At 45.0% G+C, this 15,821-nt stretch overlaps 1 protein-coding gene across 1 annotated transcript in view; it reads left to right on the plus strand.

Moving 5' to 3' along the window:
- LOC120022408 (electroneutral sodium bicarbonate exchanger 1-like) overlaps nucleotides 1-15,821 on the plus strand; it is a 39,618-nt gene that overhangs the window by 162 nt on the left and 23,635 nt on the right. The window contains exons 2-5 of the mRNA XM_038966295.1: nucleotides 2,147-2,284; nucleotides 9,197-9,335; nucleotides 9,942-10,102; nucleotides 10,351-10,539. Coding sequence (XP_038822223.1) covers nucleotides 10,063-10,102; nucleotides 10,351-10,539 — 229 coding nt within the window. The 5' untranslated portion in view covers nucleotides 2,147-2,284; nucleotides 9,197-9,335; nucleotides 9,942-10,062. The remainder of the gene's footprint in view (nucleotides 1-2,146; nucleotides 2,285-9,196; nucleotides 9,336-9,941; nucleotides 10,103-10,350; nucleotides 10,540-15,821) is intronic.

Below are 15,821 nucleotides of genomic sequence, written 5' to 3' on the forward strand. Positions count from 1 at the left end.
GTGCAATGTGTTTGAGAAATGGTGTGCCAGTTGAATTGGCTAAATTCAGTCAATTGCATTGAATTGAAATGGATTTGAACTCAACCCTGGTTCCAGTCAGCCTCTGTGAATGTACCAGTTTGTGTACCTGCCTTTATTACTGTTGTGTCTAGATGCCTGTTTTTCTGTCTCTGTGTGGATGATTCCTGTCCACATTATAGGCCTAGATACGTGCTGTGAATAGAAAGAACAGGTGTTGCTGGTTTTGTTTCTCAGGGGGCCTTGGCAGATTAAAGCCAGCCCCAGCCTGGCTCTCCTCACCTGCAGCTTTCCAGAAGGGTATGTTCATTAGCCAGACAAACATGAGCCCACTGACATATGGCAAATGTAATTGAGCTTAACTGTCGTGTACACCTTTATTCAAGTCCAGCTGGATACTCTGTGTTGCTGGTTGGAATATCCGGCTATATAAAAAAATAATCCCAAATTAGCGTCAAGCTTTGGTTTAAATTTCAAAAGGACTTCCAATGGTATGATATGCTATCCCGGTGGGCAAAACTGGATGAAATGATGTCATTGCAACCAGATACTGGGTATGACATAATTTCAAACAGTTTTGCCTGCTGGGATAGTATCAGCTGTGATATTGTAGTCGTATCACATGAAAGTACTGTGCATATGACACGGTGGTGTCTGACACAGTGGTGTCTCCTTATAACCCAAACATTCTCTGCCTATCACTTTGATTAGCCGCAAATCTGGCCTCTGATTATCTGGCCTGTCAAGGTAACAAAGCTAGCATTCTCTCTCTGAGCTGTACATTCCAGGGGATTTCAAACACGACCTGTGATTATCTCTAATGGGTACTGAGAACGCCTAGCAATCACCTGCCTAGTTCCCCAGGCAGAAATAGGCTGCATGTTTCATTGGAGCTTGCAGTAAAGTACATGGTATGGTTGACTAAGAGACTACTAAATGGTCAGTAGACTGTCTATGGTCATACAAAACAGTATGATGAGTAACCTTTTATTAGAGTGTCACGTTCTGACCTTAGTCCCTTTGTTATGTCTTTATTTTAGTTTGGTCAGGGCATGAGTTGGGGTGGGCATTCTATGTTGTTTTTTCATTGTGTTTTGTGGGTGATTATTTTCTGTGCTGGTTTTTGTTTCACCGTACAGGAGTGTTCGTTTGTCGGTTTATTGTTTTTGTTCAGTGTTCATTTATTCTTATTAAAACAATATGGACACTTACAACGCTGCGCATTGGTCCTCCTCTTCTTCCAACCACGACAAGCGTTACATAGAGGTCAATGTGTATGTCATGAAATGAATGACTACTTTCAATTTATGTAGGAAAATCTAAATAAACAAAAACTGAGATACAAGGTTTTTCCAGGAAGCAGGCGATATTTGAGTTATAATTATTTTAGACACAGAGCTGGCAGCGAGCCAGTTGTTATTGAAACCAATCCTCTGTGGTCCTTCTCCTGGGAACGAGGCAGAGACAGGAGAGGGTTTTAAAGCAAGTGTCATTGCGGCTCACGTCTGGAGAATGTAGCTAGCAAATAACATCATTACCACATGTACTGTATTCCCCAGGCCTGTGTCTGTTCTCTCTCTCTCTCTCTCTCTCTCTCTGTAGTTTGCCATTTTCTCTCTCTCTCTCTCTCTCTCTCTCTCTCTCTCTCTCTCTCTCTCTCTCTCTCTCTCTCTCTCTCTCTCTCTCTCTCTCTCTCTCTCTCTCTCTCTCTCTCTCTCTATCCATTATCCCTCTCCTTTCCCCTGTTTTGTTTCTTGTATTTTTGTCTCTCTTCATTCCTCTCAAACACTATATCCCTCTCTATCGCCCTTCTCTTTTTCTTTGTATATCCATCTGTTAGACTCATGTCTTTCTCTTATCTTTTCCTTCTCCCCTTCTCTTATGTCTTGTTTTCATCAGCTCTCCCAGAGTATCTCTCAAATCAAAGTAGAATGTCTCATCCTCCCAAAACGTCTATTGGCACAGAAAACTAGGACATTTGCATTTCAGAGCAAGAATCCAACAAACAGGGAAAATAAACAAATATGAAAAAAGTGATGGTATTTTTTCCTGTCTAAGTAGGTTATTCACAGGAAATGGAGCCTGGTAACCTGTAAATCTCTCTCTGGTTTGGTGTTGTGTGTCTCAGGCCACAGGGCGGTCTATGTCGGGGTCCATGTGCCGCTGGGCCGGGCGAGCAAACGCAGGCACCACCGCAGAAGCCACAAACACCACCGCAAGAGGCGGGAGCGGGAGGAGGACCGCGAGGAGGAGGACCCCACTTATGGTAACTAACTTCTACCTTAAAGTCCAGTTAAAAGCATCAGCTGACTGTTAGAAATGTTAGTAGAGGTGCTGACTAAAGGAATAGTAAACTTCAGACACTTTATAGGCTGACAGAAATTGCTGACAACAATTTAATAGGTTAACAATTTTCATCCATTAAATTGTTGGGAGTATATATAGAATGTGCGATTTTGTTTCTTTGTTTTTACGCAACAAACCTCTACCTTCCTTGATGCCTTTTTTGCATCTCCTCATGCAATTGACTAAATGTGTGGTGGAACATATGGCTAAATAGACTTAAATCTATGTTGTTACCCTACATACAAGTAGGCTATCATGGGGATTTGGATAAAAAGTCAGGGCTTTTAGTGTCGCGCTAATGTACCGGTAGACATAATCATAATGTATTGGAATCGTGTCAACGCAAACTCCCACCACAAATTCAGCTTTTGCCCCCAAATGATTTGTAACAATTTACTTTATTTATTGACATTTCTTAATTTTCACAAGCATCCTCCCCAAAAAATGACAACTAAGATAATGCCCCTTTTACCCCCCTTCCCACACAGAACATCGCTCCCCTCAACACATACACAGAACATGCTACATGAGAGTGCAGCATACAGATCCCTACCCTGCCCATCCCACAACCCCCCCCCCCCCCCCCCCCCCCCCCACCCAGTATTGGCCTCAATTATGTACAAAATAACAAGACAGAGTGTCCTCAAAATCAAATAATAGCAAATAAATTAGTCAACACAAATACAATATACACTCACCGGCCAGTTTATTATGTACACCCGTCTAGTACTGGGTCGGACCCACCTTTGCCTCCAAAACAGCCTGATACAAGGTGTCGGAAATGTTTGTTGCTTGGTATCAAGGGACTTAAAGTGTGCCAGGAAAACCTTCCCCACACTAGTACACCACCGCCACCAGCCTGTACCGTTGAGACCAGGCAGTATGGGTCCATGGACTCATGCTGTTTACGCCAAATCCTGACTCTGCCATCAGCATGACGCAACAGCATTCGTCGGACCAGGCAATGTTTTTCCACTACTTATTTGTCCATTGTTAGTGATCGTGTGCCCACTGCAGCCACTTTTTAGCTGATGGGAGTGGAATCCGGTGTGGTCCTCTGCTGCAATAGCCCATCCAGATCGACGAGTTGTGCGTTCCGAGTTGAAGTGTTATTTTTATACAGTCGTGGCCAAAAGTATTGAGAATGACACAAATATTAATTTCCACAAAGTTTGCTGCTTCAGTGTCTTTAGATATTTTTGTCAGATGTTACTATGCAATACTGAAGTATAATTACAAGCATTTCATAAGTGTCAAAGGCTTTTTTTGACAATTACATGAAGTTGATGTAAAGAGTCAATATTTGCAGTGTTGACCCTTCTTTTTCAAGACCTTTGCATTCCGCCCTGACATGCTGTCAATTAACTTCTGGGCCACATCCTGACTGATGGCAGCCCATTATTGCATAATCAATGCTTGGAGTTTGTCAGAATTTGTGGGTTTTTGTTTGTCCACCCACCTCTTGAGGATTAACCACAAGTTCTCAATGGGATTAAGGTCTGGGGAGTTTCCTGGCCATGGACCCAAAATATCAATGTTATATCAATGTTAGTTATCACTTTTGCCTTATGGCAAGGTGCTCCATCATGCTGGAAAAGGCATTGTTCGTCACCAAACTGTTCCTGGATGGTTGGGAGAAGTTGCTCTCGGAGGATGTGTTGGTACCATTCTTTATTCATGGCTGTGTTCTTAGGCAAAATTGTGAGTGAGCCCACTCCCTTGGCTGAGAAGCAACCCCACACATGAATGGTCTCAGGATGCTTTACTGTTGGCATGACACAGGACTGATGGTAGCGCTCACCTTGTCTTCTCCGGACAAGCTTTTTTTCGGATGCCCCAAACAATTGGAAAGGGGAAAAATGACTTTACCCCAGTCTTCAGCAGTCCAATCCCTGTACCTTTTGCAGAATATCAGTCTATCCCTGATGTTTTTCCTGGAGAGAAGTTGCTTCTTTGCTGCCCTTCTTGACACCAGGCCATCCTCCAAAAGTCTTCGCTTCACTGTGCGTGCAGATGCACTCACACCTGCCTGCTGCCATTCCTGAGCAAGCTCTGTACTGGTGGTGCCCCGATCCCGCAGCTGAATCAACTTTAGGAGATGGTCCTGGCGCTTGCTGGACTTTCTTGGGCGCCCTGAAGCCTTCTTCACAACAATTGAACCGCTCTCCTTGAAGTTCTTGATGATCCGATAAATGGTTGATTTAGGTGCAATCTTACTGGCAGCAATATCTTTGCCGGTGAAGCCCTTTTTGTGCAAAGCAATGATGACGGCACATGTTTCCTTAACGGGTAAACATGGTTGACAGAGGAAGAACAATGATTCCAAACGCCACCCTCCTTTTGAATCTTCCAGTCTGTTATTCGAACTCAATCAGCATGACAGAGTGATCTCCAGCCTTGTTCTCGTCAACACTCAGACCTGTGTTAACGAGAGAATCACTGACATGATGTCAGCTGGTCCTTTTGTGGCAGGGCTGAAATGCAGTGGAAATGTTTTTTGGGGATTCAGTTCATTTGCATGGCAAAGAGGGACTTTGCAATTAATTGCAATTCATCTGATCACTCTTCATAACATTCTGGAGTATATGCAAATTGCCATCATACAAACTGAGGCAGCAGACTTTGTGAAAATGAATATTTGTGTCATTCTCAAAACTTTTGGCCACGACTGTACACTGCATTCGGAAAAAGCATTCAGACCCCTTGACTTTTTCCACATTTTTTTTACGTTACAGCCTTATTCTGAAATAGATTTTTTTTTAATTCCCCCCCATCAATCTACACACAATACCCCATAATGACAAAGCAATAACAGGTTTTTAGAAATGTTTGCAAATGCATAAAAAAACAAAAAACTGAAATATCACCTTTACAAGTATTCAGACCCTTTACTCAGCACTTTGCTTAAGCACATTAGGCAGTGATTACATCCTCGAATCTTGGGGAGCATTGCTGCACAGCTATTTTCAGGTCTCTCCAGAGACGTTTTCTTTTCCTGCCTTGTGACGGACACAGAACCTGAAGGGCTGGAGCTCTAGATACCACCTGGTCACACGAGAATTCCTGTCCTTACATGGTCTGGATCCAGGTCAGGGCTCTATGGTCTGTGTGCAGGTCAAATTCCCTCCCAAGAAGATAGTAACGCAGAAACAGTGAAATGTTTACTTACAGGCTCTAACCTATAGTGCAAAAAAGGTATTAGGTGAGCAATAGATAGGTAAAGAAATAAAACAGTAAAAAAAAGACAGGCTATATACAGTAGCGAGGCTATAAAAGTAGCGAGGCTACATTCAGACACCGGTTAGTCAGGCTGATTGAGGTAGTATGTACATGTAGATATGGTTAAAGTGACTATGCATATATGATGAACAGAGAGTAGCAGTAGCGTAAAAGAGGGGGGGCACACAATGCAAATAGTCCGGGTAGCCATTTGATTACCTGTTCAGGAGTCTTATGTCGGGGTCTTTGACAATTTTTAGGGCATTCCTCTGACACTGCCTGGTGTAGAGGTCCTGGATGGCAGGCAGCTTAGCCCCAGTGATGTACTGGGCCGTACGCACTACCCTCTGTAGTGCCTTGCGGTCAGAGGCCGAGCAGTTGCCGTACCAGGCAGTGATGCAACCAGTCAGGATGCTCTCGATGTTGCAGCAATATAACCTTTTGAGGATCTCAGGACCCATGCCAAATATTTTTAGTTTTCTGCGGGGGAATAGGCTTTGTCGTGCAATCTTCACGACCGTCTTGGTGTGTTTGGACCATTCTAGTTTGTTGTTGATGTGGACACCAAGGAAATTGAAGCTCTCAACCTGCTCCACTACAGCCCCGTCGATGAGAATGGGGGCGTGCTCGGTCCTCCTTTTCCTCTAGTCCACAATAATCTCCTTTGTCTTGGTTACGTTGAGGGATAGGTTGTTATTCTTGCACCACCCGGCCAGGTCTCTGACTTCCTCCCTATAGGCTGTCTCGGTGATCAGGCCTACCACTGTTGTGTCGTCTGCAAACTTAATGAAGGTGTTGGAGTTGTGATTGCCATGCAGTCGTGGGTGAACAGGGAGTACAGGAGGGGACTGGGCACGCACCCCTGGGGAGCTCCAGTGTTGAGGATCAGCGTGGCAGATGTGTTGCTACCTACCCTCACCACCTGGGGGCGGCCCGTCAGGAAGTCCAGGATCCAGTTGCAGGGGGAGGTGTTTAGTCCAAGGATCCTTAGCTTAGTGATGAGCTTTGAGGGTACTATGGTGTTGAACGCTGAGCTGTAGTCAATGAATAGCATTCTCACGTAAGTGTTCATTTTGTCCAGGTGGGAAAGGGCAGTGTGGAGTGCAATAGAGATTGCATAATCTTTGGATCTGTTGGGGCGGTATGCAAATTGGAGTGGGTCGAGGGTTTCTGGGATAATGGTGTTGATGTGAGCCATTACCAACCTTTCAAAGCACTTCATGGCTACAGACGTGAGTGCTACGGGTCAGTAGTCATTTAGGCAGGTTGCCTTTGTGTTCTTGGGCACAGGCACTATGGTGGTCTGCTTGAAGCATGTTGGTATTACAGACTCAATCAGGGACATGTTGAAAATGTCAGTGAAGACACCTGCCAGTTGGTCAGCACATGCCCGGAGCACACGTCCTGGTAATCCGTCTGGCCTCGCAGCCTTGTGTATGTTGACCTGTTTAAAGGTCTTACTCACGTCGGCTACGGAGAGCATGATCACACAGTCGCCTGGAACAGCAGATGATCTCATGCATGCCTCAGTGTTGCTTGCCTCGAAGCGAGCATAGAAGTGATTTAGCTCGTCTGGTAGGCTCGTGTCGCTGGGCAGCTCGCGGCTGTGCTTCCCTTTGTAGTCTGTAATAGTTTGCATGCCCTGCCACATAAGACGAGCGTCGGAGCCGGTGTAGTATGATTCAATCTTAGCCCTGTATTGACGCTTTGTCTGTTTGATGGTTGGTCGCATGGCATATCAGGATTTCTTGCTAGTCCCGCACCTTGAAAGCGGCAGATCTACCCTTTAGCTCAGAGCGAATGTTGCCTGTAATCCATGGCTTCTGGTTGGGGTATGTACGTACAGTCACTGTGGGGACGACGTCCTCGATGCACTTATTGATAAAGCCAGTGACTGATGTGGTGTACTCAATGCCTTCGGAAGAATCCTGGAACATGTTCCAGTCTGTGATAGCAAAACAGTCCTGTATATTAGCATCTGCTTCATCTGACCACTTTTTTATAGACCGAGTCACTGGTGCTTCCTGCTTAAATTTTTGCTTGTAAGCAGGATTCAGGAGGGTAGAGTTGTGGTCGGATTTACCAAATGGAGGGCGAGGGAGAGCTTTGTACGCGTCTCTGTGTGTGGAGTACAGGTGATCTAGAATTGTTTTCCCTCTGGTTGCACATTTAACATGTTGATGGAAATTTGGTAGAACTGATTTATAAGTTTCCCTGCATTAAAGTCTCCGGCCACTATGAGCGCCGCCTCTGGGTGAGTGGTTTCCTGTTTGCTTATTTCCTTATACAGCTGACTGAGTGCGGTCTTAGTGCCAGCATCTGTCTGTGGTGGTAAATAAACAGCCACGAAAGTATAGCTGAAAACTCTAGGCAATAGTGTGGCCTGCAATTTATCACAATATACTCTACTTCAGGCAAGCAAAATCTAGAGACTTCCTTAGATTTCGTGCACCAGCTGTTGTTTACAAATATGCACAGACCGCCCCCCTCGTCTTACCGGAGTGTGCTGTTCTATCTTGCCGGTGCAGCGTGTATCCCGCTAGCTGAATATCCATGTCGTCATTTAGCACGATTCCGTGAAACATAGGATATTACAGTTTTTGATGTCCCATTGGTAGGATATTTGTGATCGTACCTCGTCTAGTTTATTGTCTAATGATTGCACATTGGCGAGTAGTATTGACAGTAACGCCAGCTTTCCCACTCGCCTTTTTCGGGTCCTGACCAGGCGTCCGGCTCTTTGTCCTCTGTACCTGCGCCGCTTCCTCAGTCATTTGAATACATCCAAATGTTTGATTATGCCCCATTTTCACCTGTTATTGCTAGAAAAGTTTGCGTTCAACACTATTAAATACGAGGAAACCGGATTGCATATCAAACACTAGGCTAGAAGCGTCACGCCCTGATCTGTTTCACTTGTTCTTGTGATTGTCTCCACCCCCTTCCAGGTGTCGCTTATTTTCCCCAGTGTATTTATCCCTGTGTTTCCTGTTTTTCTGTGCCAGTTTGTCTTGTATGTTAGTCAAGTCAACCAGTGTGTTTTTCCTGTACTCCTTTTGCTATTCTCTTTCTGATCGTCCTACCTGTTTTGACCCCTGCCTGACTCTGGACTACTTTCCCGCCTGCCTGCCCTGACCTTGATTCTGCCTGCCCTTCGGTACCTTTTGGTCTGGTTTTGACCCTTTTGCCTGTCCACGACCATTCTCTTGCCTTCCCCTATTGGATTCATACATATTGTAAGACAACCATCTGCCTCCTGTGTCTGCATCTGGGTCTCACCTTGTGTCATAAGTAGTTTGTTGCAAGCAAACCTGTCAATATGACAACCGAATTCAAAAATATCAGTTGCTGAATCCAGCTGGTGAAACCAGAAACAAGGGAGCAATTCTGACGTTATTGTTTTGCTGATTCACTCAGACTTGAGTTCTGGCTCTGTTCTTTCACATTTACCTTTTTCTACTCCCACCACACCACATTTAATTATTCCACTCTTTGTAATGCAGAGGAATTCACAGCACTCCATTCAGAAGCTAAGCTTTGTCTCCCGTTCTTCCCACACTCTCCTCATCTCTATATCTCCTGTCATCTCTCCCTGCCTCCCCCATCCATCTAGACACACCCTCCCAGCGGGTGCAGTTCATCCTGGGTACCGAGGATGATGATGTGGAGCACGTCCCCCATGACCTGTTCACCGAGTTGGACGAGCTGTCTTTCAGGGACGGGAGCGCCACTGAGTGGAAGGAGACCGCCAGGTAGGTCACAGCCCAGCCCAGGTTCCAGACTCCATACTCCAGGGTCCATGTGGCTTTAGAGAGGCCATGTTATTATGCCATTCTTTGTTCATTCAGGTCTAGATTCAACAGCACTTTATTGGTGCCGTAGGTTTTCCCTGAAACGTTGATGACAAATTTTGAAGTAGTCTCCTAGAATGTGGTAAAAGATTCAGGGAAACTAACTTTTTAAAAACTAAAACTGTACTGCTGCTAGACTGTTGGGGAATGGTTACGTGTCTTGTATGTGAATGTGTGATTAATGGGTAAGATTGACAGAGCTCTACTGCCTACAGGTCTGACTGTGAGTCTATCTTAGTCATCCTCCATAGCCATGGCACCATCACCATCCCAGACATTGTCAGCCTACGCTCACGGGCTCAGACATAAATACACAGCAATTTACCGATCTTAAAAAACGAGTTAAAAGCCTAAACAACTGAATAAAAGGTTTTCCATTACCTCTCAAAAGTGAACACCTCCAGGCAAGGCAAAATGTCTGTCTTCTGCTCAAGTTGTTCTTAGACAGCGTTTGGGAAATGGAAGTATGAGTATCGAAGCCATATTGGTGTGTGTTGTGTTGTGTAGGTGGTTGAAGTTTGAGGAGGACGTGGAAGATGGAGGGGAGCGTTGGAGCAAGCCCTACGTGGCCACCCTGTCTCTACACAGCCTGTTTGAGCTGAGGAGCTGCATCCTCAACGGCACCGTCATGCTGGACATGAGGGCCACCTGTATCGAGGAGATTGCAGGTACAGAAGACGTTTGTGTGTACACATTTGCATGCTATAGGATTAGCTAGATTTGTGTGTGCACCAGAGGTAAACAATGATAAACAATGATAAAAAGTTGGTTGAATAAGGTGAAATTGAATTGATCTCTCTGTATGTGTGTGTATGCAAGCTCATTTGCAAGTGCGTGTGTGTGTGCCAATGGTGTAAACCTCCAAGTTAACAACAATACAAGGCAATACAATGCGCCCGTTTCTGTGTGTGTCCAGACATGTTGATTGACAGCATGGTGGCGTCTGGCCAGCTGAAGGAGGAGCTGCGTCAGAAGGTGCGTGAGGCCATGTTGAAGAGACACCACCACCAGAACGAGAGGAAGCTCAGCAACCGCATACCGCTGGTGCGATCAATCGCAGACATAGGCAAGAAACATTCAGACCCGTTCTTGCTTGAGAGAAATGGTGAGATCCCCTGCGCCGCGCACACTCCATTTCTTTTTCCTCATCCTCGAAGGGCGTTGAAATAATCTTTGTAATCCTTGGTAATTCCAAAAAAGGAAAGCTGACAGCATCTCGTACATATGACCACAACAATCATGTATGTGATGTTTGCCATTTAGCAGACGCTTTTATTAAGTGACTGACAGTACAGTGAGTGCATACATTTTAGTATGTGTGGCCCCAGCGGGATTCCAACCCACGACACTGGCGTTGCTAGCGCCGTGGTCTTACCAACTGAGCCACACAAGACCAAATGTCAAACTAGTGATGTGAGTAGATGCTACAATGAGGACATAAGCCTCATAGAGACAACTACTACGCCCCACTGTGAAAGAGAAATCTGGGTGCGGATGGTGCGAGCATGTGTGGCTGGCCTGTCTCAGGGTTTTGCTTCTGAGAATTAACCATGGCTTCTACTCCATGTTGGAATGGTTGGGGTAATGCTCTTCTTGCAGTTCGATAGGTTTTGTTTATTGAGCATGACCTCAGGTTGTGGTGTGTACTCAGATGATCGTGTGTGTGACTGTTTATGTGAATTAAATAATTAGCTCGTGCTACAGTTCCAATGCTCTCTGGTCTCTGTCCTACTGTCACATTTTGTTTTATTCAATGCATTAAATGCAATGTTGCCTGGGTATAAAATATGTGTGACATGTCATATATTGCATAGCTTGCTTGCACTGTATGTATACCAAACAAGTGGACCGATATGAAATATGACTTGTTTATTTGTGGTTCTGTGTTTGTATGTGCACCTCTTCTCTTGCCTGCAAGCATCTCTCTACCCAAAATGCTCTCCTTTAGTACAATATATGTCACTGTGTGATTGGTGAGTGGACAAGCTTATTGTTCTGTGTGGACACCTCACCTCTCTCACCTTTCCCCTGCAAGAACCTCTCGATACCTCTGTCTCTCTAACCACTCTCCTCCCAAGCTCCCCCCACCTTCCTTCTGCCCCCAGATAATGCACCCCTAAAACCACCTCTCTGATGAAATCCTCCCTCATATGTTTCTCCTTTTACCCTCCTTATTCTTTTTCCTTCCTTTCTTCTCTCCCTCCTCTCCCTTTGTTGTTGTGTCTTCCCGCAACTCCAGGGGAGGGCCTCTCCGCCTCCCGCCACTCCCTGAAGCCGGGGGCCTCCGTCTCCAACCTGTCCCAGAGGCGAGAGTCCCGGATCTCTATCCTCCTCAACCTCCTCCTGCCAAACTCCACCTCCGCCGGGGGGCCCTCCACCGGACCTTCGCCCCTCACCACCCCCCAGAACACGCCCCCTACTCCCCGCCGCTCCCCAAACCCTCCCCGCGCTTCTGGCCCCGCCCCGGTCCGCCAGGTCATCCCGGAGGTGGTGGTGTCACCGCCTGAGGACGACGAGTCGCCACCCACCGCCATTACGAAGGATGAGGAGGCGTATTCCGCTCAGCAACCGTCGCTGCACACTAGAGGGCTCCAGCAGCTGCCCTTAGAAGGCAAATATCTGTGTAGCCTGCCAGTGTGAGTCACGGCTTGAACAGAGAACACTAGCACCAGCATGCTGGCTGTGCCCTCCTTCTCTACCCTACCATAAATCTATTATCAACCACCAGCAATGTTCACTTTTTATACCCCTCTATTGACTCAACAAGACCTCACACAGCTCTCTCTCTCTCCACCTCACTCGGTTTTTCTCTACCTCATTCCATTCTTGCATACCTCTGTTTCTCTATCAAAACATCTTTCTGCACTCTCCGTTTCTCTCATATCTCGCTCCATTCCTAGACTATTTATTGTTCACTTTCCTTTCTCTCTATCTCCACCTTTCTTCATCCAGCCCTTCCACACTACCCTCACCTTGCTTGGCTTGGTCCCTCCACTTCTCTTTGCTCAGTGTGTGTGCATGGCTCTTTTCGAGAATGGTAATTGTGTTTTATCATTTACCATACCATAGTTCTGCAGTGTCCGACATTGACGATGGCCCGCTGTCCCGGGGCCAGTAAAAATGTGTGTTGGGCCAGTAACTTCTCTGTGCATTTTGTCATTCCAGTTTGACATTTACCTGCTGGTACCGTAGAATCTCTTGGGAAGGAATGGGATGCGTGGGATAGAGAGCAGCAGTAGTTCTGGTGTTTGTTTTTTCGTAGCTGGTTATTTGGACATATCACGATTTCGCAGGTGTAAGCATCTTTCGAATTTCGGGAATGGGAGGGGATCTTCGGCCCCATAACTTGCAAAGAGAGAGGGTTCTGCTCCTCGTTCTGGTTCCGCTCTTCGTTCTAGCATCTCTTCATCTCTTCTCTCAACACGTATGGACCCAGAATCGAGCAGCTTACTACATGAAACTTTAATTTGGGGTTAACCAAGATTATCTGCTCTGTCGCTGTCTTGAAAACCATTTGAAGACTACACGTGGAAAAGTCATGCTATTTTTATATTTGAGCAATATGATTGGCCATTCATTCAACCACGCTCCTCGCGCGTCAACTTCTCGAGCAGTACATACTGTAAGCTGATGCGTTCACACGTGAGCTGTCCAGAATAAAAAGAAGCTCTCACCAATCCATTTCCTTTAGCAAAATGTATTTATAAAAGTAAACCTTCAATAGTGAACATATAGTACTAGCAATATGCTGGCTAGTGTTGATTAAAAGACACCTGGCATTCATCTTGGCTAGCCTACTTTAGCCAGATTAATATCTTCTCTTTTGAAAGGCAGTTGTCGTAATGGGGAAGCGTCCTATTCTTAGATCTTCTCAAAATAACATACTTTAGAAACAAAAGTAAATGCAATTAATACAATGCAATTCTAAATAAGGATATTGCTAGATTCTATTCCATAGCTTTTTAATACATCCCATAATAACCAAATGTAGCCTATTACTAGCTAAACATAGAGAGAACGCATGCCAACCTATAGGCCCTGTATGACCCCAATGCATTTTAACTACACCATGTTCGGGCCAGTAGAAATTATGTTTGGACCAGTGAGAAAAAAAGTTAACCTTTCACTCTGGTTCTGTGATGATTTCTTTGTCCACTTTTTCATTGCAAACCTTTTTTTATTCATTCAGTCCTAAAATGAAAACCTGAAGGCGTTTAATCGACTGCAAGTTTTCCAGCCCTTGAGGCCTGTTTAGTCTAGTCAGTGTAAGGGATGAGTCGACAGGTCTCATATTCTGGGTTATTTTTCCAGTTACTGTCACTTCTCTCCATGACTGTCCCATTGTGAATATACTGTACAACCAGGACAGACTTAAACAACTTCAAATATCTTGTATTTTTCCAGAGCAGCATCGTTTGGCGTCTTCTCCATAATTCCTGAGTATAAACACACACGTCTCAGACGTTATCCCCATAAAGAGTCTAGCAAGGGACTCCTACAGTACGTGTGCAAACAGCATGCTAAATATAAAACCATAGAGAGGGGTTGGGGTGGGAGGGTTTTAACGTTGGCACGTAACTCTCTCAGTCCCAGTGACATCCACAGTGACTTTTTGTTCTTCCCGGACCTGGATAGTATTTAGCCCCTGTATTTATAGCAGTGTGTGTAGAAGAGAGCTGAACCTGGAAGGTTGGGTCATGAGAACTAGAGACTTCTAGTTTGGAGGGAAACATGATTTAAGGTGGGCAACTGGTCGTCTTATTATAGGTACTAGTGTGGTTCTGTAATCTTCCATTACTTCTGTCTAGGAGACAACGTTTGCCAAGAAACTATACACTGTACTTGACCATGTTGTGAGTATCGCTCGAGTGAAGTTTGAATCCCATGTTTGACAACAGTTGCGAAGATACCAAGTACTAGACACTTACTTCACCTCGTTCTGAGTATCGTTCATTTGAGTTTGAATCCCATGCTTGCGTAGACAGGAAGTGTAGGATGATTTGTAGGAACTATTAGGCTAAACCTTATAACACCCAAACCAGCTATCTCACCGACAAAATTGCTTGGTAAACCACCTCTCCCTAATGGCAGGCTATAGAGAGTTATTGTAGATTCAATAAAGCGTCAAATGCCTTCATTGCATCCCACACACGATGAATGCAGCTGCTCATTCCTGATCAGGCCCTGGGGTCACTTTAGGCTATTCTTCACCGTTAGTGTCCGCTAACAACATAATTGACCCTGAGAGTTATAACTGCAATCGACACTGTATCTGCATCAGGGGAGTCAGAGCATCATCAGTCTTCCTACCAAGGCTTATATACAGTTGCGGACTAAATATATTGGCAGCCTTGCACTTTTCTTAAATAATTCCCTATTTCATATAAAATAAGTTGAAATTGAAAACAACATTTGGTCTCCACACCTTTTGTTGGATTTTCAACATTGCGGAACAAATTGTATTTTTGTAAACATTATTTAAGAAAAGTGCAAGGGTGTCAATATATTTGGCTGCAACTATATATACAGTAGACCTGCTCACCTTTTGACTGCCGGATTCTTTAGTAAGAACTGTCTAATGCCACGGCAGCACTCATGTCACAGTACCACACTTAACATGTAGTGTCAGCTCTTGGTATGCAGATGAAGACAAATGATCAGAGTCGGTAGTGTTTGTCCTCAGTGTGCCCCTGGTTTTGGAATGATGTGATTTGATTAGTCAAACTCGTTTACTGTACATGTCTAGCATGGAGCGCACATTCCGGGTTTAAGCTTCCGGATGCAATCTCCACTAATCCCTGTCACTCCCAGGGGCTTTGTAGGGAATGTGAGCAATAGCGCTTCTGTTCGTCCCAACATGGCTGCCTCATTACCCGCACGGCCGAGTTAGAATAGGTCACAGGTCAAGGATGACCACAAGGAGGAAACTGTCACCCATTCATATTCATTTGAACATTCCTCTACGTTCTAGGTGACTGAGACCGAGGGAGTGGAGTGTGTGGTGTCGCTATGTTACAGTTCATTCATTTCTGTGGTTCTTTCCTCAATGCACGTCTCCCTCGCTGAAGTGCTGGCGTTTCCTGTGTACGGCTCACCTCACATGGCTATAGGGCGCATTGAAGTTTAGGTGCAATTTCTTGAACCCTTATCACTGCAGGCCATAATGAAGTTTCATTATGTTGTCAATTAATTAAGGTCTTTTGAGATCGTATAAATTGAACTCTGTATCAAATACTATTTAGCAGTATGCATTGGTAGTCTGGGCCTATACAATAGAACCTATAGAAAATAATTCTAATTAATTGATCAGAGTATGGCTACATCATTTTTGTATAGATTAAGGCTTCTCAAATTTTAAATATGAGAACCGGTATTGTGTTTTGATGC

This window comes from Salvelinus namaycush, chromosome 27, assembly GCF_016432855.1.
Source record: "Salvelinus namaycush isolate Seneca chromosome 27, SaNama_1.0, whole genome shotgun sequence".
Lineage (NCBI taxonomy): Eukaryota > Metazoa > Chordata > Actinopteri > Salmoniformes > Salmonidae > Salvelinus > Salvelinus namaycush.